Source organism: Antennarius striatus, chromosome 20, assembly GCF_040054535.1.
Source record: "Antennarius striatus isolate MH-2024 chromosome 20, ASM4005453v1, whole genome shotgun sequence".
Taxonomy (NCBI): Eukaryota; Metazoa; Chordata; class Actinopteri; order Lophiiformes; family Antennariidae; genus Antennarius; species Antennarius striatus.
In genome coordinates, this window is record NC_090795.1 from 1,113,414 (window position 1) to 1,138,228 (window position 24,815).

General features: G+C 50.8%; 1 protein-coding gene across 1 annotated transcript; it reads right to left on the minus strand.

Moving 5' to 3' along the window:
- Positions 1-606: 606 nt before the first annotated feature.
- On the minus strand, positions 607-22,971 carry lama1 (laminin, alpha 1). Its single transcript, XM_068344020.1, has 62 exons — positions 22,892-22,971; positions 20,347-20,517; positions 20,152-20,264; positions 20,022-20,073; positions 19,753-19,943; positions 19,496-19,675; positions 18,550-18,639; positions 18,317-18,434; positions 17,967-18,145; positions 17,734-17,848; positions 17,429-17,586; positions 17,215-17,355; positions 16,987-17,145; positions 16,818-16,919; positions 16,532-16,746; positions 16,273-16,384; positions 16,088-16,198; positions 15,889-16,016; positions 15,229-15,315; positions 14,943-15,154; positions 14,261-14,367; positions 13,929-14,109; positions 13,710-13,846; positions 13,380-13,613; positions 13,158-13,301; positions 11,936-12,115; positions 11,669-11,854; positions 11,457-11,584; positions 11,211-11,334; positions 10,049-10,189; positions 9,661-9,779; positions 9,425-9,514; positions 9,156-9,349; positions 8,876-9,018; positions 8,638-8,736; positions 8,449-8,560; positions 8,215-8,371; positions 7,931-8,141; positions 7,726-7,842; positions 7,484-7,647; positions 7,252-7,390; positions 6,962-7,064; positions 6,689-6,805; positions 6,274-6,611; positions 5,916-6,193; positions 5,688-5,841; positions 5,463-5,587; positions 5,231-5,381; positions 5,016-5,160; positions 4,149-4,290; positions 3,948-4,062; positions 3,701-3,853; positions 3,479-3,630; positions 3,206-3,400; positions 2,941-3,124; positions 2,748-2,854; positions 2,472-2,661; positions 2,204-2,353; positions 1,930-2,083; positions 1,720-1,853; positions 1,411-1,624; positions 607-999 (listed from the first exon to the last, which is right to left on the minus strand). Exons 1-62 carry the CDS (start codon positions 22,944-22,946, stop codon positions 845-847), a joined length of 9,252 nt encoding a protein of 3,083 aa, XP_068200121.1. The 5' UTR covers positions 22,947-22,971; the 3' UTR covers positions 607-844.
- Positions 22,972-24,815: the final 1,844 nt, after the last annotated feature.

The following is a 24,815-nucleotide window of genomic DNA, read 5'->3' on the forward strand; positions in this document are numbered from 1 at the left end:
TGCTGCGTTTGGGGTCTTGATGACCTTTGACGTGATGTTTCATAATTCCGACGTGCCTGAACGCAGCGGTCATTATGACGTCACGCGACGCCTCACCTGAACGGATGCAAGCAGCGGCGCGCGGGGTTCATCTTCCGTAGGAGCTTCACGGTGAGTGAAGACGTGACGTAATAGTCTATAGACGGGCTCGCGAGCGTTTTACTGCTGCATGTAAGTTCCTGTTGTCCCCCGGAAGTTAGCAAGTGAAGCTAACGTTCATTACGATCAACAGTTTAACCCTAATCTGACGCTTCTTATTGGTTGAATAATGTGTGCGTCACGTCAGTGAATTATATTAAGGTTTAAATTATGCATGTTTTAAATTACAGGGCGCGAAAAAGTCTTCAATTAGCGCTAAAATGAGAGAAAATGAGAAAAAAAAACAAATATCCCGATTATCACTTTGTACTGTTTTTGTAAATGAAATGTAAAAATGCACATTTTTATCTTGTGAATGCTTTTAATGGACATGTGTACTTCTGAGAAGATGCAATGCATTCTGGGATGGTGTAAACTCACTGCAGGCTCAAATTGCTGCTAATTTAGCATCATGATCAAAATATTATAATATTCAAAATATCATTTAAATGGTTGTAAACAGCCAGTTGTCATTGTTTATGGATCTGATGTCTGTAAACAGAATTAATCACATCTGAATTGATTGTTCTATTAAATTTGATATTTATTGATTCGTGTTGATGAAGACCGACGTCACAGAGAACGCAATGTTGGAAAAACCGTCAGCCTCTCAAAACAGAATGTTTCCATTTGACTTGTGGACCAATCACAGCCAGTCTGGACGTTGCTAGGCAACAGGACACGAATTAGGAGTGACGCCTGGCGTGAGGAGGGCGGAGCTAAGGTCCAAAAAGTCTCTCAGGTGAGACTTGATGAGCTGCAGGTTCCTCAGACAACCTCTGAACCTGGAGCTGGTCGACAGGCAGTTCTGTTTGACGCCAGCTGTAATGGAGAGAGACAGGTGAGGGTAGACGGGTTAAACAGGGAGACAGGTGAGGGTAGACGGGTTAAACAGGGAGACAGGTGAGGGTAGACGGGTTAAACAGGGAGACAGGTGAGGGTAGACGGGTTAAACAGGGAGACAGGTGAGGGTAGACAGGTTAAACAGAGACAGGTGAGGGTAGAAAGGTTAAACAGAGACAGGTGAGGGTAGACAGGTTAAACAGGGAGACAGGTGAGGGTAGACGGGTTAAACAGGGAGACAGGTGAGGGTAGACGGGTTAAACAGGGAGACAGGTGAGGGTAGACGGGTTAAACAGGGAGACAGGTGAGGGTAGACTGGTTAAACAGAGACAGGTGAGGGTAGACGGGTTAAACAGGGAGACAGGTGAGGGTAGACTGGTTGTTGCTCACCTGGATAGCCTCCTAGGTAAACAGGGTTGTTGGTCTCAGCAGAGGTGGATTGTGGGTAAGGGTTGGGTGTGGTGTAACTCCGCCCATCTACGCTCAACGTCAGCACGTGTTTGGTCTTCCTGGCCAGAAGGCGGTGCCACTGTCCGTCACACAACATCTGACCAATGGAACGCGCCGACACGCGTCCCGCCCCGTTATTCACGTTGAACACCACCTGTGAGGAAAGAGGGGGCGGCGGCTCACTTAGCGTCTAGTAGCAATTAGCGGCTATTAGCAGTTGGCATGTAAGAACAGGGGTCTGTTGCTCACCTGACCGTTGATCATCTCCAGACCAATGGCGTCCACCTTAGCGCTGCTGATCCCCAGAAACACGCCTTCTGATTGGCTCGTTCGGAACTCCAGAGACACGGACACGTCGGAGCCGACCTTGTAGCCGTCACGCACTGAACACACACCACGTTTAAAGTTCTACCTGATCCGCTTCAAGCTGTATGTGCTGTCTTTGATCATGTGACTCACTGAGGACGGCGTATCCGCTGCCATTATAGTAACTTCCTGTCTGGTCGCTGGTGAAACAGGAAGTGACATCGTGCTGCGAGGCTGGTTTGGACAGATCCAACACGGCGCCGTTGAGACTGACTGAGCGAACGCAGCCTGGAAAACTGTTGCTGACCTGGAGGGACGAGCAGCGCCAGGGGGCGGGGATAGGAACGTCAGGGTAAACCAGTCAGAGGCAGGGAAGGCGGGGCTTAGAGTGTTGCTATATTTTGCGTTTGAGGTTTGAAATGCGTACGTTAATCCTCCTGGTGGCGTGTGTGTGCGGCAGTCCGCCCAAGTAAAGCGTGTTGTCGACGTCCAGCTGGTTCCCTTTGACCGTCGCCGGGTCGGATCGCAAACCGTCAACCGTCAGAGACAGCGACCGGCGGCTGAGCTCAGCGCTCACCTGGAAGGGTCAGGTAAGACCACACGGTCAGTTTGAACCCGTGACCCCCAGCGCCACAAGTCACATGACACGTTCAGTGCTGTTTAAGGGATAACATAGCAGTACAGCTAGGACTCACGTTGTGCCACTCTCCGTTGTTCACGGCGACAGACGAGGTGATGGAGGCGGGGCCTTTCCCCAGGTCCGCTGACATCATCAGCTTCCCCCCCCTGAGTCTGAGGATGGTGAAGTCCATCTGCTTGGCGTCCGACAGCAGGAGGATCATCCCGTCCAGAGCGCGGCTCCGGAGCGACAGCTTCACCGACACGCTAACGGCGAGCGAGCACACAACACGTTACAGGTGAGATATAGCCCCGCCCACACCCGACTTACACCCATCAAGGTGGAGACCCACCTCCTTCTGACGGTGTTGGGGTTGATGATGAAGGTCATGTGACTGTGTTTGGACCGACCGAACTGAGCCGCTGACGGCAGGAAGGTTGGCTCCGTGTCTGACGCACACTACAGATCAATAATCGATAATCAGTAGATAATAATATAGAAAAACAGATGTTAATGATAAATATTAATAATAATCAATAGTTCACCGTTAGCGGCACCGGCGTCAGGGCACTCAGGTGAGTGGGCGGCACTAAAGGTAAATGGGCGGGGTCATAGGTTGGATCTAAATCCTGGTCATCAGGAAGCACCGCCCCACCAACTCGCTCCTCCAATAGGCAGCTGTCAAGCTCCACCCCTTCATATCTAACAGCTCTCGATAGGTCGACAAGCCTAGAGGGAGGAGCCAATCAAGAGTCAACCAATCAGAAAGAACTGTTAGTGCACATGTGCATGTGTGAGGGCGGGACGTACGCTCCTCCCACCACCAGGTGTTGGATGCAGCCCCTAAATGATCCGGAAACATCCTGTAATCTGATTGGCAGACGAGATCCCTCCCCTGATGGCAGTCCACCAATGAAGAAAGAGGCTGGTGATAAACCAGCAAATCCGCCCGGTAACAGGAAGACAGACTTCCTGTGGTCCTCATCCACCTGCACAGACAGGTACCTGAGAGACAGACACGTTCATTCAACCCAGACAGGTGAGACAGGTGAGGCCAATGTCTGTAACCATGGCAACACCTACTTCCTGTTGATGGTGAGTATCACAGAGTGTTTTCGTCCGTCGCTGAAGGAGCCGTCATTCTGTTTCATCACCGTTAACGTCCGTGTAGCCCCACCCACTTCACCTAGCTCCGCCTCTATTGCACCTGAGACCAGGTGGACAGACAGGAAGTGCTACACACACACAACAGGTGGTTACATGACGATAACGATGCTCCACACAGGTGAGTGTGTGTTTGTTCACCTGTCTCTGTGTTTGGTCGTCGCTGAAGGCGGCCAGCAGGACTCCTGATTGGTTGTTGGTGGAGAAGGAGAAGAGAAGCTCCGCCTCCTGACCAAGGGACTGAGGAGCCATCTGGACGAAGCCTCCGGCAAACACCGACACGCTGCGGACCGCCTGAGACAGGTACCGCCCACCACATGAATGATGCAGGTTATTGATCATTGATTTGGTATTGATACGTGTTGTGTGCGTGCGATCGGCCAATCACCTCGAGAACACAACCCTTCCTGACTCCGAACGCGTCTCTCAGGAGGTCAAAGTTGGACCGAGCGATCTCCACGTTCTTTATGCAGCCCACATACGACCTGGAGACCACCTGCCGCCTAGCAACCACACCGGTAGAACAGTCAGACAGGTAGACAGGCAGACAGGACCTCTGACGTCATCGCGTTTTGACCCGGTGACGCACCTGATTGGTCTAGAAGCAGGAAGTCCTCCAATGTAGATGGGGTCAAGGTCAGAGCGGTTCAGGTCAGAGGCTGTTCCAGGAGACTCCGCCTCCAAAACTTCTTTTGCTGATGATTGGTCGGCTGCCATGATGGACAGGTATCCTGGACACAGCAGCGACGAGAGCAGTATTATTACTACCGAGTACTGCAGTAACAGTACTCGTTTACTAATGTAGGAGAAGTACTAGTGGTACTAATAATGCTAGTATTAATACTACTAGTACTGTTAGTACTACTAGTACTGATACTACTAGTATTAGTACTAACAGTACTAATACTAAAAATAGTACTGTTAGTACTAGTAGTACTAATATTAGTAGAAGTAGTACTAATAGTACTAGTAGTTCTATTAGTACTAGCAGTACTGATAGTACTAGTAGTACTAATACTACTACTAGTAGTAGTAGCACTAGTAGTACTAATAATAGTAGTAGTAATAGTAGTACTAATACTAGTGGAAGTAGTACTAATGGTAGTACTAGTACTACTAGTACTAACACAAGTAGTAATAGTACTAGTAGTACTAATATTAGCAGTAGTATTAGTACTAGTAGCATTAATAGTAGAAATACTCATCTTATTGGTAGTTGTAGTATTAGTACTAACAGTATTGGCAGCAGTCATAACTGTAGCAGTACTCGCTCTTGTACTAGTAGTAATAGAAGTACTAATAGTAGCAGTAGTGTCACTAGTATTAATAATAGTAGTCATGGTAGCAGTATTAGAAGCAGTAGCAGTACTTTTTTTAGTAGTGGTAATAGTAATACTAGTGGTAATAGTTATAACTGTAGTAGTAGTTATCGTAGTACTAGTACTAGTAGTAGTACCTTTGCGTTTGTTCCTCTGCAGTGTGATCTTGTACCACGCTCCGGTGTTGTACTTCCTGTTTGAGGTCAGGATGAGGGCGCCGGAGCCGAGGTCAAAGGTTAGACGCACGCGGCCTTCCACCAACTCCAAGGACAGGAAGTCTCTCTATGAGACACAGGAAGTGAGGTGGTGTGTGCGGTGTGTGACGGGGCTGCGGCGGTGGGGGGGTGCGTACGGTGTTGTTGGAGGCCAGGTACAGCAGTAGTCCGCCCGGCGACAGCGTCTTGAACAGCAGCACCACGGAGGTGGACGTCGCCCGCAGAGACTTCTGGACCAATGAGAATCCAGACCCGTCGAAGTGGAAGGACGTCTCCTCCGCCTGGGGGCTGGGGGGGGGGGGGCAGAGAGGAGCCCGTCAGACAGGAGCGGGGGTCATGTGACTGAACGGCGGCGTCCGATTGGCTGACCTGCTGAAGCAGCCCCCGCATTGCCCCTCCCTGCTGTGGTAGTTCCACAGGCCGATGTTCCTCTCGTTGAGCCACGCGTCGCCAAGGCAACCCTGGAAGGTGGTGGACCGCAGCGGCGCCGGGCTCTGACATCACAGACAGGGAGTGAGCACCTGTTGGCTCACACACACCTGTGTGTGTGTGTGTGTGTGTGTGTGTGTGTGTGTGTGTGTGTGTGTGTGTCACCTGCGTGCGACCCCCCAGCCCCCCGATGTGGATCACGCTGTTCCCATCCACGTCCAGAACTCTCTCCGGTCCCGACGACGTGGCCGTTACCGCCGGCAACGGGCCCGACTCCGACTCGGGCTGATGGACCGACAGAGAGGCGTGGCTCCCGAACCTGCCGACGTGGTCACATGACACCCATGGTGATGATGTCACCGTCACGGAGACGTGATGCGGGCGTCCACCTACCGCGTGACGTTGATGCGGGTCCATCGGTTGTTGGTGACGTCCAATCCGGGGAAGTCCAGCCTGGTGCTGCCAGAACCCACGTCCCACAGCAGGGAAACCTTCCCATCATGCATCTCTACAGCCAGGAAGTCGGCGGTGGTGTTGCTGCCCAGGTGGAACAGCAGGTTGTCGGGGCTGGACGTCTTCAGCACGAGGCTCAGGGTGTTGAAGTTACTGGACTCCAGCGGCGGTCGGTAGGACCGCACGCAGTTCCTGTCCGCCTGCACCGCCACCTTAATCTGATGACATCATCAGTCAGCGCCGTCGTTTCCTGTTCGTGTGTGTGTGTGTGTGTGTGTGTGTGTGTGTGTGTACGTACCGAGGCGGCCTGGCGTCTCGCCTGATCGATCAGCTCCCTGATGTCCGACAGATTCCTGCTCAGGGTTTCTCCCAGCATGCTCAGCGGCTTTATCCGGTCCATGAGCCGCTCGGTGCGATGCTCCGCCTCCTCCAGCTTACGATGCGCCTCATTGGCTGCGGTGTGTGTGTGCGTCATCAGCCGGTTGGTCTCCCGCGCCGCCTCCTCGGCGTCTTCCACCACAGAAGAAGAATCCCGCAGCCGCTCTCTGAGTGTGTGCAGTCGCTGCATCGCCTCCTGCAGGCCGGAGCTCGCCGCCGCCACCTGAAGCTCCGCCTCCTGCGGCGTCACGGACGAATCTGACGGACGAGAGACACGGATGCATCGACGGGTCGTCGTCGCCAACGCCGAAGTGAAGCGCTTGAGCGAGTCTCACCGTTACTGAGGCTCTGCAGCTCTCTGATTGGCTGAGCCAGGAGGAGGCCGAAGCTGTGGATGCTCTGTCTGACCACACCCACTCTGGTGGTTACCGTGGAGACGTTCAGCCGTAGGTCTGGAGGACAGAGTCAGGTAGACTGTACCGTTAGCGGACTCCCTCGCTTAAATCCTCAGTGATAATAATAATTTACTGTTACCGTGGTAACGTCCTGTTTAATAGTGAATTAAAAATGTTAAATTTTATAATATATTTTCTTAATATTTCACGGACCCTCAGCCGTCTCGTTGACCCGTAGACTCTCTTCTAAAACAGCTGCGCTGCTGTTCATGTTGGCTCCGCCCTTCTCCATCATTGTCTGCTCTGATTGGACAGTCTGAGACACACACACACACACACACACACACACACACACACAGATTGAGTCGCCCTCTTTCACCACATTTTTTAAACCTCTTTCGGCGACAAGTGACGTCATCCTCCACATCGTCCAATCAGATTCTAGCTCTCGGTGAGAGCTAGAATCCTGGTCAGAATGTGGGCGTGTCTAAATCCACACTCACCATGTTGAGGGCGAGCGAGGAGAAGCTGTGGGCGGCGGAGGCGGCCTGATGGGCGGAGTCAATGCGGTCTATGATGTCACCGTCAAGATGAACCAATCGGCTGCCGTTCTGGGTCACGTTCCAAACCGCCCACAGAGCGCTGGGATGGCAGGAGAGTCAAGAGCTGTGTTTCACACACACACACACACACACACACACACACACACACACACACACACACACACACACTCACCTGCGCAAGGAGTGGGCGTGGTCATGCAGCAGGTGGGCGTGGCTTTCTGCCCGGTACACGTTTTCCAGCGCGTCTGTCATCTTGAGTCCAACGACCAATCCGTCCACCTGTTTCCTCAGAAGGGGGCGGAGCCTGTCCAGCTGACCGCTGAGCGCCTCCACCTGCTGCAGCATCGACCGGGCGATCAGCGATCAATTATCACCCACACTCCGATCGGTCGTATCGATAGGGGAGGGGCTTACCGCCGAGGTGTTGGTCAGCTCCTCCGTCAGGCCGACGGCGTCCCCTAGCAACAGCTGACTGTCCTCCATCAGTCCGTCAACCAGCAAACGCCACGCGCTGGCGTTCTGATGGAGCGCCTGGGACAGAGAGACAGGTCTGAGGCTCCGCCCCCCGCTGGGTCCCTGATACAGGTGTGTGTGTGTGTGTGTGTGTGTGTGTGTTCACCTGGTAGCGCTGCAGCTGTGTGTGTGTCGTCTCCATCAGACGTTGTGTGTCGGTGTTTTGTCGTGAAGCGTCGTGAAGCTGTGTTCGTACGCGCTGCAGCGTTTCCATGCCAACAGTGACGAGGGCAGACAGGGGGCGGAGCTTGCCATCCACCTCCACACTGCTGGACAGCAGGTCACTCTGCAGGGATTGGACGAGAGACTCTGCCAGACTGGAGAGAGAGAGATTGATCAATCGATCGATCGATTGGCTCAACACAACATTTAAATACGCTCTAAACTCACCGGAGCTCCTGATTGGCTGCTGCGCCGGCGGCGGTGAGGTTCACGCCTCTGATGGTTTCCAACATAGACTCCACCTCCTCCAGCAGCCTCGTTTGATTGGCCGTACTGAGCTCCTCCTCTGTGGTCTGGTTCAGTTGCCCCGCCTCCCTCTCAAGCCCTGAGCCAATCAGATTTCAGAGATCAGATCCCGCCTCCTCATGGATCCTATGGTAAACACTTGTTGTTGTTGTTTACCTTGGATGTTGTCCTGGAGGATGCTGATGTTCTTCAGCAGCAGCGCAGCCTGCGATAGGCTGTCGTTAGTGGACACGCCCACTTCCTCCAAGTCGTTTGACAGACGTTCCACCTAGCCAATCAGACGATGTTTAGCATCAGCGGATTTTACAAATGGGAGGAGTTTTTAACAAGGTGAATTGTGGGTACCTGCTCCCATACAGCGCTGAGGTCAGAGGTCAGATTACTGAGCTCGTCTTCCACTCTGGACAGACGCAGGGGGGCGGAGCTCCTCTGGGAAAACTCCGCCTATGCAAACAGACAGGAAGTGACACGTCACTACATCAAACACTGAATTATTTCATAAACACAGACCGGAAGTTGTTAGTGTCACCTCCACGCCACCAGGTGGCGGTGTGTGTGTGTGTGTGTGTGTGTGTGTGTTTACCTGGACGTCTCTGGTCCTGTTCTCCAGTGAAACCAGCTGGCTGTACGGCGCCATGGCAACGCCGGTCATGTTGACAGACAGGAAGTTGTTGTGTATTTCCTCCAGGTCGTCCAATAGGACGCTGGTACACTCGTCGTCACACGCTGTTCAAACACACACACACACACACACACACACACACACACACACACACACACACACACACACACATACGTAAGCTTGAGCAATACCTGCAGTGTGAACAGGTGTGTGTTGAGGTGTTAGTGTCATCTCTACTCACACACACACTCTCCTCCCTGCAGGACGTGCCTCTCGTCACACTGGTCACATGACTGACCTTTGACCCCGGCCTTACATTCACACTGTCCGCTCAGCGCGTCGCACAGCGGCGTCAGCGACCCCCACTCGCTGCATGTGCAGCGCGAACACACACCGCCTGGCATGGAGGGGTTTCCATAGTAACCGACAGAGCACCTGTAAGGAGGGTAGCGTACAGTCAGCGTGATATCACTTCCTGTCAGGCACAGGAAGGACTTTCGATTCCTGTACCTCTCACAGTATCGCCCCTCGTATCCCGAGCGACAGGCGTCGCAGCGGAAGTCGCCCGGCGCTCCGTCCGACACACAGGTGGGACTGAAACTACACACACACACACACACGATTCACAGGAAGTGTGAGTCGGTATCTTTACCACGCCGCCATCAAACCCCGCCCCCCGCCGCCAGGCGTGACCCGTCTCTCTGGTCGTCGCGGCATTGAAATGATTTGTGTGTGTGCAGTGTTACCTGTTGTCCTGTAGGGGGCAGGCACATAGCGAGCAGTCGTTGATTGAGCCGCTAACATTCCCATAATACCCTGGGGTGCAGACCGAGCAGCTCCGCCCATCGGTGTGATGTTGGCAACCCTGTCCCGAAAAGTAAAGACGTGGCTTAACGGCTCCTCCCCCACCTTAACACACTTGTGTTATTGTTAGCATGGGTTAGCATGCCGGTGTTAGCATTCAGGTGGTAGTGAGCTTATGTTAGTGTACAGGTGTTAACATGCTTGTGTTAGTGTACTTGTCTTAGCGTGCAGGTGTTAGCATACAGGTGCTAGCGTGCTGGTGCTAGCGTGCTGGTGCTAGTGTGCTGGTGGTAATGTGCTGGTGCTAGCGTGCTGGTGTTAGCATGCTACCTGACAGTCTCCGGTCTCGGCGTCACAGCTCTGGCTGTGGTTGTTGCAGCGACATCGAACACACGGACGAACAAACAGCGACTTCTGGCTCTCAGGTGACAACTCTGACACTGGCTGACGGAAAAAACCTGGAGCGCACTCCTGCAGAGAGACGGGTAGGACAGAGAGAGAGGTCAGAGAGAGAGACAGGTCAGAGAGAGAGAGACAGGTCAGAGAGAGAGACAGGTCAGAGAGAGAGACAGGTCAGAGAGAGAGACAGGTCAGAGAGAGAGACAGGTCAGAGAGAGAGAGACAGGTCAGAGAGAGAGAGACAGGTCAGAGAGAGAGAGACAGGTCAGAGAGAGAGAGACAGGTCAGAGAGAGAGACAGGTCAGAGAGAGAGACAGGTCAGAGAGAGAGAGACAGGTCAGAGAGAGAGACAGGTCAGAGAGAGAGACAGGTCAGAGAGAGAGACAGGTCAGAGAGAGAGAGACAGGTCAGAGAGAGAGACAGGTCAGAGAGAGAGAGACAGGTCAGAGAGAGAGACAGGTCAGAGAGAGAGACAGGTCAGAGAGAGAGACAGGTCAGAGAGAGAGACAGGTCAGAGAGAGAGACAGGTCAGAGAGAGAGAGACAGGTCAGAGAGAGAGAGACAGGTCAGAGAGAGAGACAGGTCAGAGAGAGAGAGACAGGTCAGAGAGAGAGACAGGTCAGAGAGAGAGAGACAGGTCAGAGAGAGAGACAGGTCAGAGAGAGAGACAGGTCAGAGAGAGAGACAGGTCAGAGAGAGAGACAGGTCAGAGAGAGAGAGACAGGTCAGAGAGAGAGACAGGTCAGAGAGAGAGAGACAGGTCAGAGAGAGAGACAGGTCAGAGAGAGAGACAGGTCAGAGAGAGAGACAGGTCAGAGAGAGAGACAGGTCAGAGAGAGAGAGACAGGTCAGAGAGAGAGAGACAGGTCAGAGAGAGAGACAGGTCAGAGAGAGAGAGACAGGTCAGAGAGAGAGACAGGTCAGAGAGAGAGAGACAGGTCAGAGAGAGAGAGAGACAGGTCAGAGAGAGAGACAGGTCAGAGAGAGAGAGACAGGTCAGAGAGAGAGAGAGACAGGTCAGAGAGAGAGAGAGACAGGTCAGAGAGAGAGAGACAGGTCAGAGAGAGACATTCAGACAGACAGGTGTCATTACCTGACAGGACAATCCGGCGTATCCAGGTGGACAAATGCAGGACTCAATCAATCTAGCCACGCCCCCTGTGACCTCTGACTCCTCCTCTAACTCCGCTGCCGTCTCCATGGTGATGTTGGAGATCCTGGGTGTAGGAAACGACAACATATGTCACTGAAGCCCTCAGGCTCCGCCCCCTTTTGGGGGATGTAGCCAATGGTGGCCTGAGGGAGCTCCGCCCAGACGTCATGTGACCTGTAGGCCTACCTGCTCTGCTGCAGCCTGGTGCCGTAGGATGCCTTGATGATGACGTACTCCACGTCGCTGAGGACGGACAGGAAGTCGGCGTGACTCACCGGCTTTTCCCACACTGAGTTGAAATACTTCCACGTGTGCTGCAACACGGAAACACGTCAAACGACACGCTAACCGACACGTGAAATGCCGCTCTGCTCTCCCATGATCCCCTGCTGCGGTACCTCCGTCATGCTGACGTCGTGCTGCGTCCTGATGGCGTTGCCTGGGGCAGCCATGTCAGTGAAAATCACCAGCTTCCTCAGAGTCCCGCCCCTCATGATGACCTGAGGCTCCTGATTGGACAGCCCTGAGCCGTCCTCGGCATAGAAGGTGATGACGTAGGACAGCAGGCCGCCGTAGGCTAGCAGCTACGTGACAGAGTAGGTGGTGAAACACACAGCGTGATAAAATACCGTCAGCAACATGGAGGACACCTGGGGTGGGGGTACCTGGTGACCTTCGAACTGGGGGGGGAGTCTCCAGTAGAGGGGACCGGCCAATCGGCTGGCGTTGAGCTGCCGGGTGTCAAGCAGCATGTCGCCGTCCTGCTGGTAGACGCCTGAAACCACGCCCTGGAGGTTGGACTGACTGACCACTGGCATGAGGGGGGCGGGGTCAGCCAACGTGATCTATAGAGGTAGTTAGAGGTGTCAGATGACACACCCACCTGTTTCCACCGGCGTGTTTTTGATGTACATGTTAAAGTCATTACTACTGTAAATACTACAGTAATGTCATTACTACTGTAAATACTACAGTAATGTCATTACTACTGTAAATACTACAGTAATGTCATTACTACTGTAATACTTAAGTTCTTTTCCCTCAGACTGACAGAAACAATCATTAAAACAACACAGAATAGTGAAATCCAGGTTCAGGTCGTTTACAGTCGTTCTGATTGTACGTCTGTTTAAAAAATAAAATCTAGTGGAGGTCGTTTCTCTGGAGTAACGTCTGTCCACCACAGATACTGGACTCTGAAATCACTAGGAAACCGTTAGAAGATCATAAATCATGTTACTGTACAGTACACTAGAATAAAAACATGTCATCATATGAAAATATGTACGTATAGTTTTAATATCTACCGTTAAGCAACACTTGTATACTCATGTACTTGTATACGTGTGTACTTGTGTGCTATTATACTAGTGTACTCATGTACTTGTATACCCATATACTTGCATACTTGTGTACTCGGGTACTTGTGTACTCCTTTACTAGTACTCACAGGTACTCGTGTACTTGTGTACTAGTACTCAGAGTTAATTGTCTACTCGTGTACTCGTATACTTGTCTCTTCGTATACGCATGTACTCGTATACTTGTCGCCTTGTGTACTTGTATGCTCTTCTACTCATATACTTGTGTAGTTGTTTTATTCGTGTACTAGTAGTCACGGGTACTCTTGTATATGTTTGGATACTCCTGTACTTGTGTACTTCTATACTGGTGTACTTGTATACTTGTGCACGCATGTACTTGTGTACTCATGTACTTGTATACTTGTGTACGCATGTACTCATGTACTAATCTCCTTGTGTACTCGTGTACTTTTGTACTCGTGTACTTGTGTACTCGCATACTTGTCTCCTCATGTACTCGTATACTTGTGTACTCATGTACTTGTATACTTGTGTACTCGTGTACTCGTGCACTGGTACTCACGGGTACTCTCTGCAGGCCTCCCTGCTCCTCGCAGTCGGCGCTGACTCCTGAGCAGAAACACGGCGAGCATCCGTCGGGGTTCTCTGCCGACAGACCGAACCGACCGGACACACACTCCTCACAGCGGCGGCCCGACACGCCCACCTGTGACGTGGTGATGTATTTATAGACACGTGGAAGTGTGCGTAAGCCCCGCCCACATGTAGGTGTGTGTTGGCGTACCTTGCACACACACTCCCCGTTCTGCCGACAGTCACACACTTGCAGCGTCGTGTTGCAGAACTTCTCGTCTGTTCCGGCCATATCGCAGCCGCACGCTGAGCATGCTGGGTAACCGACGTACCCAGTGGCACACTGGTCACATGACTTACTGGAGAACCCCTCCTGGCATGGACACTGCCCATTGGTCAGATTGCACTGAGAGGAGGAGCTTCCTGCGTCGCTGCAGCTGCACGGCTGTAGATCAACAAGGCTGTTAGTCTGTGTGTGTGTGTGTGTGTGTGTGTGTGTGTGTGTGTGTGTGTGTGTGTGTGTGTGTGTGTGTGAACACACCTTACAGCCTGTTGTGGGGTCGTGACCCCAGTAGCCTGTCTCACACCTGTCACAGGTGTCTCCCTCTGTATGGGCGGGGCAGATGCACTCACCACTCATGGGGTCACAGTTCCCTCCAGTGTGATCACAGCTGCATGCTGGGAAGGACAAATGACATCCAATCAAAATCCACAGCCTCAACCAATCAGATGAAGGCTGACGCGTCACCTGATTTATTACCTATGCAGCCATCGGCATCAAAATTGTAGTAACCGTGGCTGCAGCGGTCACACGAACGTCCAGACACGCCCTCCACACACAGGCACTGCCCATCCTGGTCACATGACTCAGACACAGATCCTGATTGGTTGCAGTTACAGGCCTGACAGCCCTGGCCGCTCTGCAGCCCGAAGAACCCCGCCTGAAAAGAGAATTAGAACGTGAATAAATTTATTTCCCTTCAGGTGAGGTGAGAACCATGTGAAGGTCACTAGAACCGTGTGAAGGTCACTAGAACCGTGTGAAGGTCACTAGAACCGTGTGAAGGTCACTAGAACCGTGTGTGGTCTCACCTGGCAGCGGTCACACCTGCGTCCCGTCACGTTGTCTCTGCACAAACACTGACCGGTGGTGACGTCACACACACCGGAGAAGCTGCCGCCTGCATCACAGCCACACTCTGAAGGGAGGAGAGAGACACGCCCACTGTTAGGCTGATTCTGTAGCCCCACCCCCTTTTTTGTGAAACCACACCCCCTTAACTGTGAAACAGAAAAAATCTGAATTTGGAAATAATTTGAATCCTAAATTTAGTCAAACTAAATGAACTGATTGTAATCTGACTGTAGTTTGAGGGCATCACCACTAGGTGGCAGCACACACCCACAGTCATCTGACAGCAGAACAAAGAGGTCAGAGGTCGCGTGTAATCTGGATTTGACCAGATCAACATTCCTGCTGTGAGTTCCTGTCGTCTCTCTCAGATTAACTCCTGAACCGGTTGAACTTCCAGGGGAATGCTTCACCAACACAAACTCCTGTCGATCAGGTCCAGTGAGCAGCATCGGTTGCCATGGTGATCTACCAGGTTAAAGGTGACGCTGCTGTAGTGTTCAGTTGCAGTACCGCGAGTAACCAGTGGGCGGCGGCGCTCTGTCTGTGGCTTTAAACGCAGCAAGACTGGCTTGTGTGACAACAACCGAGAGCCCCGCCCCCTCCCATGACGTCAAATCAGATGCGAGTGTTGCGTCCTACCCTGACAGTCCTTGGCGTCCACAGCGTCTCCATAGTAACCGGGCTGACAGACCTCGCAGTGTCTCCCAGCTGTGTTGCCGAGGCAGAGCAGACACTCCCCGGTGATGACATCACAGTACCCCGCCTCGCTGACGTTCACGTTACCGTTACACTCGCAGGGGACGCAGTCCCCGCCCACTACCTGTGGGTCGCCATGGAAACCGCTGGCACACCTGTAAGCAGGGAGAGACGGGCGTCACAGCGAGTTCACCGCTGCGGTCCAGAGGTCAGTCTGTCCGATCCTCACCTCTCACAGTTGGCTCCTGTGTACCCGTCCTGACACTGGTCACATGACACCTGACCCGACACGCCCAACACACAGGTGGGACTGAAGCTAACACACAGCGTCAGCGTGTTAATAAAGTTTTATTCTCATTTGAATCAGAGACATTAAAAGAAATCACAGATCATTGCGAATTAAGTGTGTGATGGTGATCAGGTTGTGTGATAGTGATCAGGTTGTGTGATAGTGATCAGGTTGTGTGATAGTGATCAGGTTGTGTGATAGTGATCAGGTTGTGTGATGGTGATCAGGTTGTGTGATAGTGATCAGGTTGTGTGATGGTGATCAGGTTGTGTGATGGTGATCAGGTTGTGTGATGGTGATCAGGTTGTGTGATGGTGATCAGGTTGTGTGATAGTGATCAGGTTGTGTGATAGTGATCAGGTTGTGTGATAGTGATCAGGTTGTGTGATAGTGATCAGATTGTGTGATAGTGATCAGATTGTGTGATGGTGATCAGGTTGTGTGATAGTGATCAGGTTGTGTGATAGTGATCAGGTTGTGTGATAGTGATCAGGTTGTGTGATAGTGATCAGGTTGTTTGATAGTGATCAGGTTGTGTGATAGTGATCAGGTTGTGTGAATCACACTTCCTTCAGACTAATAAAGTTTTTGGGTTTGAACCTGTTGGACGGCTCCGTCAGGGGACACGGACACAGGTGACAGTCGTCTGCCATCCCCTCTGTGGCGTCGCCGTAGAAACCAGGCAGACACTGATCACAGTGGGGCCCAGTGGTATTATGGGTACAGTCCTGAGAGACAGACGGGTGATGGGTCAGTCCCTCGATCGATCACTTTATTGATCGTGTTCGTGTGAACTCACCAAACAGTTCCCGTCGCTGTCACACTCGGAGGCGTGGTCGTTACACTCGCACTGCATACAGTTACCGCCAAACAAGACTCCGCCCACCCGGTAGAACCCTGGGAGACACGTCTGAAACACGCCACACACGTGTTGAGGCTCTACTGGTTTCCCTCACACTAGTGAATCGGTGAAGCGGTACTGACCTCACAGGACGTCCCGCTGTAACCCCACGGACACTCACACGTCTCCACGGCAACCGCCTGAACGCCAGTTTCTGAGGTGGAGTCGGCGACGTCTAGTAAGACTGAGCTGAGACTGAGGGAGACAGACGGGTCAGAGGGAGACAGACGGGTCAGAGGGAGACAGACGGGTCAGAGGGAGACAGACGGGTCAGAGGGAGACAGACGGGTCAGACGGGGTCATTTCCTGTCATGGTTAGTAATCAGATTACTCTGCTCTCACCTGATTGGCCCGTCAGCGGAGGCGTTCAGGTGAGCTGTGACTCTCAGCGACGTCACGTCAGCGAGGACCAACAGCAGGTCGTCACGGGTAACCAGACCGCCCGACTGAACGTCCAGGAAATGCCCCTCGTCTATCGTCACGGCAACCGATCGCACGGCCAGCGGGGAGAGGAAGAGGAGGCGCGGAGGCGAGAGGCGGAGCACGCGGCCGTTTCCCTGGAGACGAGAGATGTCGTTCCTAAAGACGCCATGATTGTAGTTTATGATGGAGTGGTTTTTGGACTCACTTCAATGATGATGTCAAAGTGGGCGGGACGAGAGCGGTCTTCGTTGTCCAATGGGGCGTCGTAAAGCACCGAGTAGTTCAGGGACCCCCCGTAGGACGCCAGCTGGAGACAGGCGGACCGTTAGAAACACGCACTGCATGCTGGGAATAGTAGGGAAATGTTTGCTAACCTTGTTGCCAAGGAAATGATCAGGCGCCTCCCACATCAGCACATGTTGGTGGGCGTGGCTAGAGGAAGCGTTACGAGGGATGGGGAGGTCGTTGTCATCACTGACGTGGGGGGCGTGAAGGACCGAGATGGGCTGGAGCAAAGCGCCTTCGTAGAGCAGCTGAAAGAGTGAATATTATGGGATGTGTGACGCTCCGCCGCCGTGTGACGTCGTTCGCAGGTGTGTTACCTGAGCCATGGAGTGGGCGGAGCTCTCGCAGACGTCGGACACGCCGAAGCAGAAGCAGTCGGTGCAGCCGAGGGGGTTCCCCGCCTGCAGGTTGTAGAAGCCGGGTCTGCAGAGGTCGCAGTGAGCCCCCGTCACGCCAGCCTGCAGTGGGGGGGACAGGTGAGCCCGGCCAATGGCGACGCACGGCATAAACGCGTGATGATGTCACCGTTACCTTGCAGGTGCAGGGGCTGCAGGGGTCGGTGTTGGTGCTGCCCGACAGGTTACACTCGCACCGCTCGCACCGGGGGAAGTCTCTGTACCCGAACGCACAACGGTCACACCGCCGGCCGGCGAAGCCCTCCGTGCACACACACTGACCCGCAGACACACCTGGACACACACCCGTGGAACGACAAGGTGTGTGATAGTGACCTGGTCGTGTGTGATAGTGACCTGGTTGTGTGTGATAGTGACCTGGTTGTGTGTGATAGTGACCTGGTTGTGTGTGATAGTGACCTGGTCGTGTGTGATAGTGACCTGGTCGTGTGTGATAGTGACCTGGTCGTGTGTCGTCTCTGGCGCAGACAGACGACTGTGATCCTCGTGTGTCACACCCACACTCGACACACGGTGAGTCTGAATATGGAGAAACCTGAACACACACACACACACACACACACACACACACACACACACACACACGTCAACAACACCTGTGATTGGCTTATTGTGATTTGTTGTGATTGTTTACTGTTGTTTATCGGCGGTACCTCGGCAGGTCGGTAGTAACCGTCGACACAAGTCTCACAGTTGATGCCGGCGGTGTTCTGTTGACAGTCGATACAGACTCCGCCCCCCTGGCGCACATCCCTGGTGTTTAGACTCAGAGAGAGATCAGCGACCGTCTGGTTGTAGGAACAGTCGAGGGCTTTGTTGTGACAGTTACACTCTGAGAGGGAGACGGGTGAGAGGGAGACGGGTGAGAGGGAGACGGGTGAGAGGGGGACGGGTGAGAGGGAGACGGGTGAGAGAGAGACGGGTGAGAGGGAGATGGGTGAGAGGGAGACGGGTGAGAGGGGGACGGGTGAGAGGGGGACGGGTGTGTCTCTACACTTCCTACTTTCACAGGTGTTCCCCTCGGAGATGGTTCCTGGTTGCCATGGCAGCTGGTGGTAACCGGGGCAACACTGGTTACAGCTCTCTCCACAGGTGTTGTGCTCACACACACACTGCAGCTTCTGTTGGTACACAAAACCACACACACACACACACACACACACACACAAAAACAGTCCGTCACCTGTGGGAACACTCTCCAGGTGAACAGGAAGCTGCACACCTGTGTGGCGTTACCTTGGTAACGGGGTCCAGGGGACAGCTCTGGGCGTGGCCGTAGCAGATGCACATCCCGCCCACAGAGATGTCTTTGATGGAGTAGTAATACTGTGGGTGAGAGGAGTCGATTGATCACACATCAGCTGACAGGAACCAATAGATTGATGATTGATTCCAGTATTGATCGCGGTTCAGGTATTTCTGGTTGATCGGTTACACCTGTTGATCGGTTACACCTGTGTCTGGTTCCCTGGACTTCTGGGCCGTGTCCAGTCCCTTCAGTCCGTTTCTAGACACTAGTTAGGTTCTAGTTAGTTTCTAGTTGGCTTCTAGGTAGTTTTTAGTAATTTTTAGTTAGTTTTTGTTGTTTCTGTTTACTTCCTAGTTAGTCTCCACTTATTTTTTAGTTTGTTTCTAGTTAGTTTTAATTATTTACTAGTGATTTTAGTTTTAGTTAGTCTTTAGTTAGTTTGTAGCTGGTTTTAGTTAGTTTTTGTTGTTTCTCATTTGTTTCTAGTTTATTTTAATTTGTCCCTACTTGTTTTTAGTTTTAGTTAGTTTTTAATTAGTTTCTAGTTGTTTTTAGTTAGTTGTTGTTGTTTGTAATTAGTTTTTAATTAGTTTCTAGTTGTTTTTAGTTAGTTGTTGTTGTTTGTAATTAGTTTTTATTTAGTTTCTAGTTAGTTTCTAGTTAGTTTTTAGTTAGCTGTTGGATAGTTTGTTGCTTTGGTTTGAGACTTTCTGTGTACTGATCTTGTTTATTGTTTGTTAGTTAGTTTCTAGTTAGTTTCTGGTTATATTTATTTCGTCTGTAGTTTCTAGTTGTTGAAATGTTTGTTTGTTTGTTTGTTGTGGTTGAGGCTCTGTTCATTAACTGATGGTTTAACTCGTTGGCGTTCCTCCGTTGATCTACTCTGAGGACTCGGTGAGATCCAGGTGTTCACCACGTTACTAAACGTCTCACCCTTCGGGTCACGATGGGGTCGATGTCTTTGGGGTCGCGGGCGCTCAGGGTCATCAGGTCGGCGTTGAGCGTTCTGATTCGCTGGAGCTTCAGTCTGATGTAACGAGCCGAGGTGAAGTTCAGGAGTTCAGAGGTCAGATCTTCTGCTCCGGGTCGGCCGTTGATCAGAGAGGTGTGGATCTGAGGTGTGAGAAAGGGGCGGGGCGTCAGGTCGTTGTCTGGATCCGACCAATCGAGCGACGGACGGACGGACTCACCTCTCCGTGTTCCAGCGGGTCCAGCCTGGCGTAGTACGACGTGCAGATGACCTCCGTGTCGTTCTTGTAGGTCGGGGGTCCGAGTCTGGGCGTGATGTTGTAGCGCGACAGACACTCAGAGTTGCTAATGGCGTAATACTGCCAGGGGTCAAAGTTCACGCCGTCCAGGGAGCGCTCCAGGATCCAGTTACCTGTTGGACCAAAAGATGGACGACGTCACCTCTGTTACATAGCCAAACACTCGTTTGGCTTCGGGCGGACGACCTCACCTGGACGCGGAGAGTTGGCGGCCTTGATGATGACATAGGCGACCTGGAAGATCTGGACACACAAGGACACGGGTGTTTACCGGTTGCCATGGAAACCATGAGTATTTTGGGTTCCCGGAGGCGCGTCTACCTGCTTGAGGTCCAGCGTGACGGTGACCCAGTGGAACTGGCGTCCGTTCTTGATGCTCGGGCTTTGCCACCACTGATTGGTCCCGTCGATGGCGTTGGTGATCGGATGGCGTTCTGAAAAGAAGTCGAGTCATTCAGCAAACGGTTCGGCGTCAAACCGGACCTGAGTGGACTCTGGCGGTTCTGGGTTTGGTACCTTTGGGCAGGACGGAGTTGGCGTCGCACCTCAGGCAGTGCGAGTTCTTGAGGCGCCGGCGGGGGTTGTGTTCCACCAGCTTACAGTAAACTTCGGGTTCCGGGTCGCCGCACGTGGCGTTGCTGTCGATCGCTGCGTTGCTAGCTAAGTTCAAGATGGCAGGGAACAGACCTGGAATGCAGCGCTAACAGTTAGCATCAGCGGCAACACCGTCAGCATCCAGAAACACATCACTGGACGTTAGCATCCTGGTACCAGTAGCTAGCTTCTGTAGGCACCTGGAATACATCACTAAACGTTAGCATGCTAAACAACATGCTAAGAGTTAGCGTCTTGAAATAGATGACTGTCACTCCAAAACTGATAGCATCGTAAGCTCACCTTTAACCTCCACCTACTAGCTGCTGTAAACGCTTGATGACTTGTTAGCATCGTGACACACAGATAGCCGTTAGCGCTGTTAAACACTCAGACCATTGTTAGCATCCTGACAGCGGCGCGTCACACAGGTGAACTCAGGTGAGTCACCGTCTGGAACCTCGCGGGTACCGAGGACTTCCTGAGACTGAGTCATGTGACCACGAGCAGACATGCGCTAACACGACGTTGGTCCTGGTCTTGGATTTAAAAAAATGTTCCTCATTTGATTTCTCTAAAACTAAACTGTGTGAAAAATCTTGAGTTTAACTTCTGTAAAAATTGTTTAATTTTACAAAGTTTGAAAAAAACTTTGTAAAATTAAACAGATTCAAATAAAGTTTTATGTAAAATGAAAATGTTCTTCAAGCAGACTGAGACATTTTTAAACAAAGGCCCCAGCAACCCCCATGACCCACGAAAGCAGAAAAATTGTACGAAAAATGAAAATTAAATTAAAAATTAATTAAAAATAAATTTATTTTAACTAAATATCGGAAATAAGGAATTTAAAAAAAAATTGTAATAAAAGAAAACTACAAAAAAAACAACGTTTAAACTGATGGAAATTTCTCTGATAAAGATCTGAAAGTTTGATTGTTGACAGAAACTTTTCATGACAAAAGCACAGACACACACACACAGACACACACACACACACACACACACACACACACACACGTTAATTGCTGTTGTGTGTGATCAGCTGTGGGGGTGTGATAAGGTGGGTGGTCCCCCCCCCGGGGGTTTGTTGTGGGAACTCCTCGGCCTTCGGCGGCGTCTGCAGGACGACGTCTAAACATGTGATGAGGATTTTAAAGCGTCCCGTCCGTCGGACGCTCCAGGTGTTCCCGTCGGTTGGAGGCGGGGCCAACGCGCCTCCAAGGGGGCGGGGCCAACGCGCCTCCAAGGGGGCGGGGCAGACACAACTCTAGGGGAGCGGGGTCACGTTTAGAAAGACGTAGGAAAAAGTGCAACGTCGAGACCGAAGACAAGGAAGTGAGTTTAGAAAGAAGCAGCTAGCGGCTAGTAGCAGCTAGCAGCTAAAGTCCAACCCCTGAGGCTGGGGGCCCCACCCATCAGTTCAAAAGGCCCCCACCTTCATCAGGAGGATGAGTCCGTGTCATCGTTGCTGATTGGATGATGAACAGTGGAGCGTCATCGACGTGTTGGAATGTGTGAGAGCCGTTTGTTGGTGTTGGGTTGACCTCTGACCCCTCCCCCACCAACACACACTGCAGCTCCGCAGGGGAGATGAGGCCGGAGGCGGGGGGGGGTCGAGAGGAAGAGGAGGAGTGTGATTGTTAACAGTAATTATCACACACACACACACACACACACACACACACACACACACACACTGGTTGATTCCCACTCTTCCTGCCTATTGATCCCCATCAATAATTCTTAACACACGCTGATGGGTTGATACTGACTCTTAGTAATCAGAACCAGTCAGTGTTATTGATTATTGATCAGAGCTACAGATCAAACTGATTCGTTCTGAATGGATCTCGTCTAAACAAGTGTTGTTGAGTCTGGACCACGAGTCAAGGTTCCATCCTGAGGACTTATCAGTGACGGAGCCTGTCAGACGACACCGAGGGTGAAGGCTGCACTTAGTCTGTTTTAACATTAAAACTACAGCGAGCTAACGGCTAACCCGGCTAGCTGCTCTGTAATTTAAGGGTTGAAATTCAATCCACACAAACTTCCTCTTTGAATCACCACAAAAAATAAAAATCACTGAAATATTAAAATTTCACAAATTACATTATGGATATCCAATCAAATGGTTGTATTTGATCACATGACACAGCCTTTATCCAACTCTCTTCAGAACATTATTAGATTAAATTATCAGGTCAGGAAATTTTTGATCAGATGGTATAAATTTACAGATTTTTATAAAAAAAATTACATTATTGATGAAACAAACTCTCCACTCTGATCAGATTGATTGATTATTGATCAGCTAAGCATAAATTCATTAAAATCAAAGATTCTTCCTGTTTAAAGAATTTTGGTGATGAAGAACCTGGAACTGGTTCCACCTGATCCTCAGTAGTGCAACAGCAGAACACAGAGGACCCCCCCCTGACCCCCCCAGAACCAGAACCCATCTCACCTCTCTGCTGAGCTGCAGCTCCTCCCAGCAGAACCACCAGCAGCAGCAGCTTCATGGCTGCAGAACTGGAACCACCTGGACGTAGACCTGGACTGGGGTCTGGACTAAACCCTGGACCAACTGGTTCTGGACTGGGTTCTGGACTCGGCGGCTGAATCGACCCGCTCAGGAGGAATGTGTTGCTCAGAGTCGCCGTTGGCATGCCACACTGACTCCCTCATTCATTCAGCTCAATAAGACCTGGGGGGTTTTGGAGTGGGGGGGGGGCAGACTGTACCATCTCATGGTGAGAGGGGGGTGGATTTCTTCTTATTTAACTCTTAATTTTATGTTTTATTGATTCCTCTTCTTGATTTCACTCCTTTGTTTTGTTTTTGACTCATTTTTTTCACAGTTAAAACAAATATTTTCCTCCTTTATCGAATCAATAGATAATCGATCAATACGTCATGAAGTCCTGAGGGACTTAAGTCAGTTGTGATGCTTCAGGGACAGAAAATGATTCAGCAGAGAGTTTTAACTCCACAGCTCTGGGCTGGTGCCGATCAATCGATCGGTTCCAATCGATCTGATCGGCCCGAACAGAAGCGATCGATTCTGTGATCAATCGGAGGAAGCCAGATCGTCCAGCATGGAAAGAGTTAAGTCTTGTAAAAACAGCGGTCTGCTCCTTTAACTGCATCCATTCAGCTCCGACCATTGTCCCACATGGGAATGGGGGGTTTGAGGGGGCTAGGGGGGGGTTTAGGGGTTTGGGGGGGGCGATGATCTCCGGGGGAGGTGTGTCATTTATTCAAACATTTATTAAAAAAAGTTAATTTTTTAAATCTGTTAATTTTATTCTGTCGTTTTGAAAACAAGTTTTTCAGTTTTCTCTTCTTTTTTAAAGTTCTTTCTAAATAATTTTTGTATTAAAACAATTAAAATTTTCATTTATTTTACAGTTTTAAACTCAGCAGTTCCTCTTTCTGACCACCAGGGGGAGACCAACGAGCAGCAGTTTCTCCTGACCGGTAATAAACTTTCTCCTTTTATTTTTTTATTGTGTTTTGATTTTATTGCTCCGGCTGTTTTGATATACCTGGAAAGGGGGAGGAGCTATCTGTGCCGTCATACTTCCTGTCATGAAATTCCAGGTGTTTACGTTCGTAACCGTCAGATAAAGTTACGGCCAGCGGCGCTGATCCGCTGTGGAATGCAATAAAACGCACATTTGTTCTTTTTCTGGCCCGACAGAAAAACCAGGAAATCCCATGAGCTCATCTGAGCGACTTTCACACCTGTTGCACGAACGCAGTGACCTCTGGGAAACCAGGAAGTCCTGGACAGCCCCGCCCCTCAGGTTAGCCCTCGTTGCTATTTTTAGAGCCATTCTGTTTTTAGCTCAACACACCTGAGAGACAAAAATATATCCAAAGTCGTTCGTCAGATTGTGACGAAAGGAACAGGCAGGGAAATTTACGAGGAATAAAAGATTCAAAATTAAACTTTAATGAGTTCAGTGTGTGAGTGAAAAATCAAAGTAACAGGCGGCGCCTGAACGCAACAATAAACCTGCTGACTCAGGCGATTAGAAGGAAGGTTTCAAGTTTAGGGTTTTTGTTAAAATGAGTCAAAGATGACAAATTTAAAAAAAAAAAAGTAATCTAAAATTTAAAGAAAAACATTTTTTTTCGTTCTGAATATGTGGGAATGGATTGAATTGATTGATAAAGCTAATAATCCTGATTTTTAAGCTCAGTGTTTGTTTCCGGGTAAGGGGCGAAACATATTTTACAAAATTTAATTTTTAAAATTTCAACAGCAACAAAAACCGAATTCAAAAAAAAAAATGCAGATTTAGTTTTAATTCTCTTTCCGGTCGGCCTTTTTTGTCATTGTTTATTAAGAATCTGCTTTGAACCCAGAGTTTATTGCTTTCCTG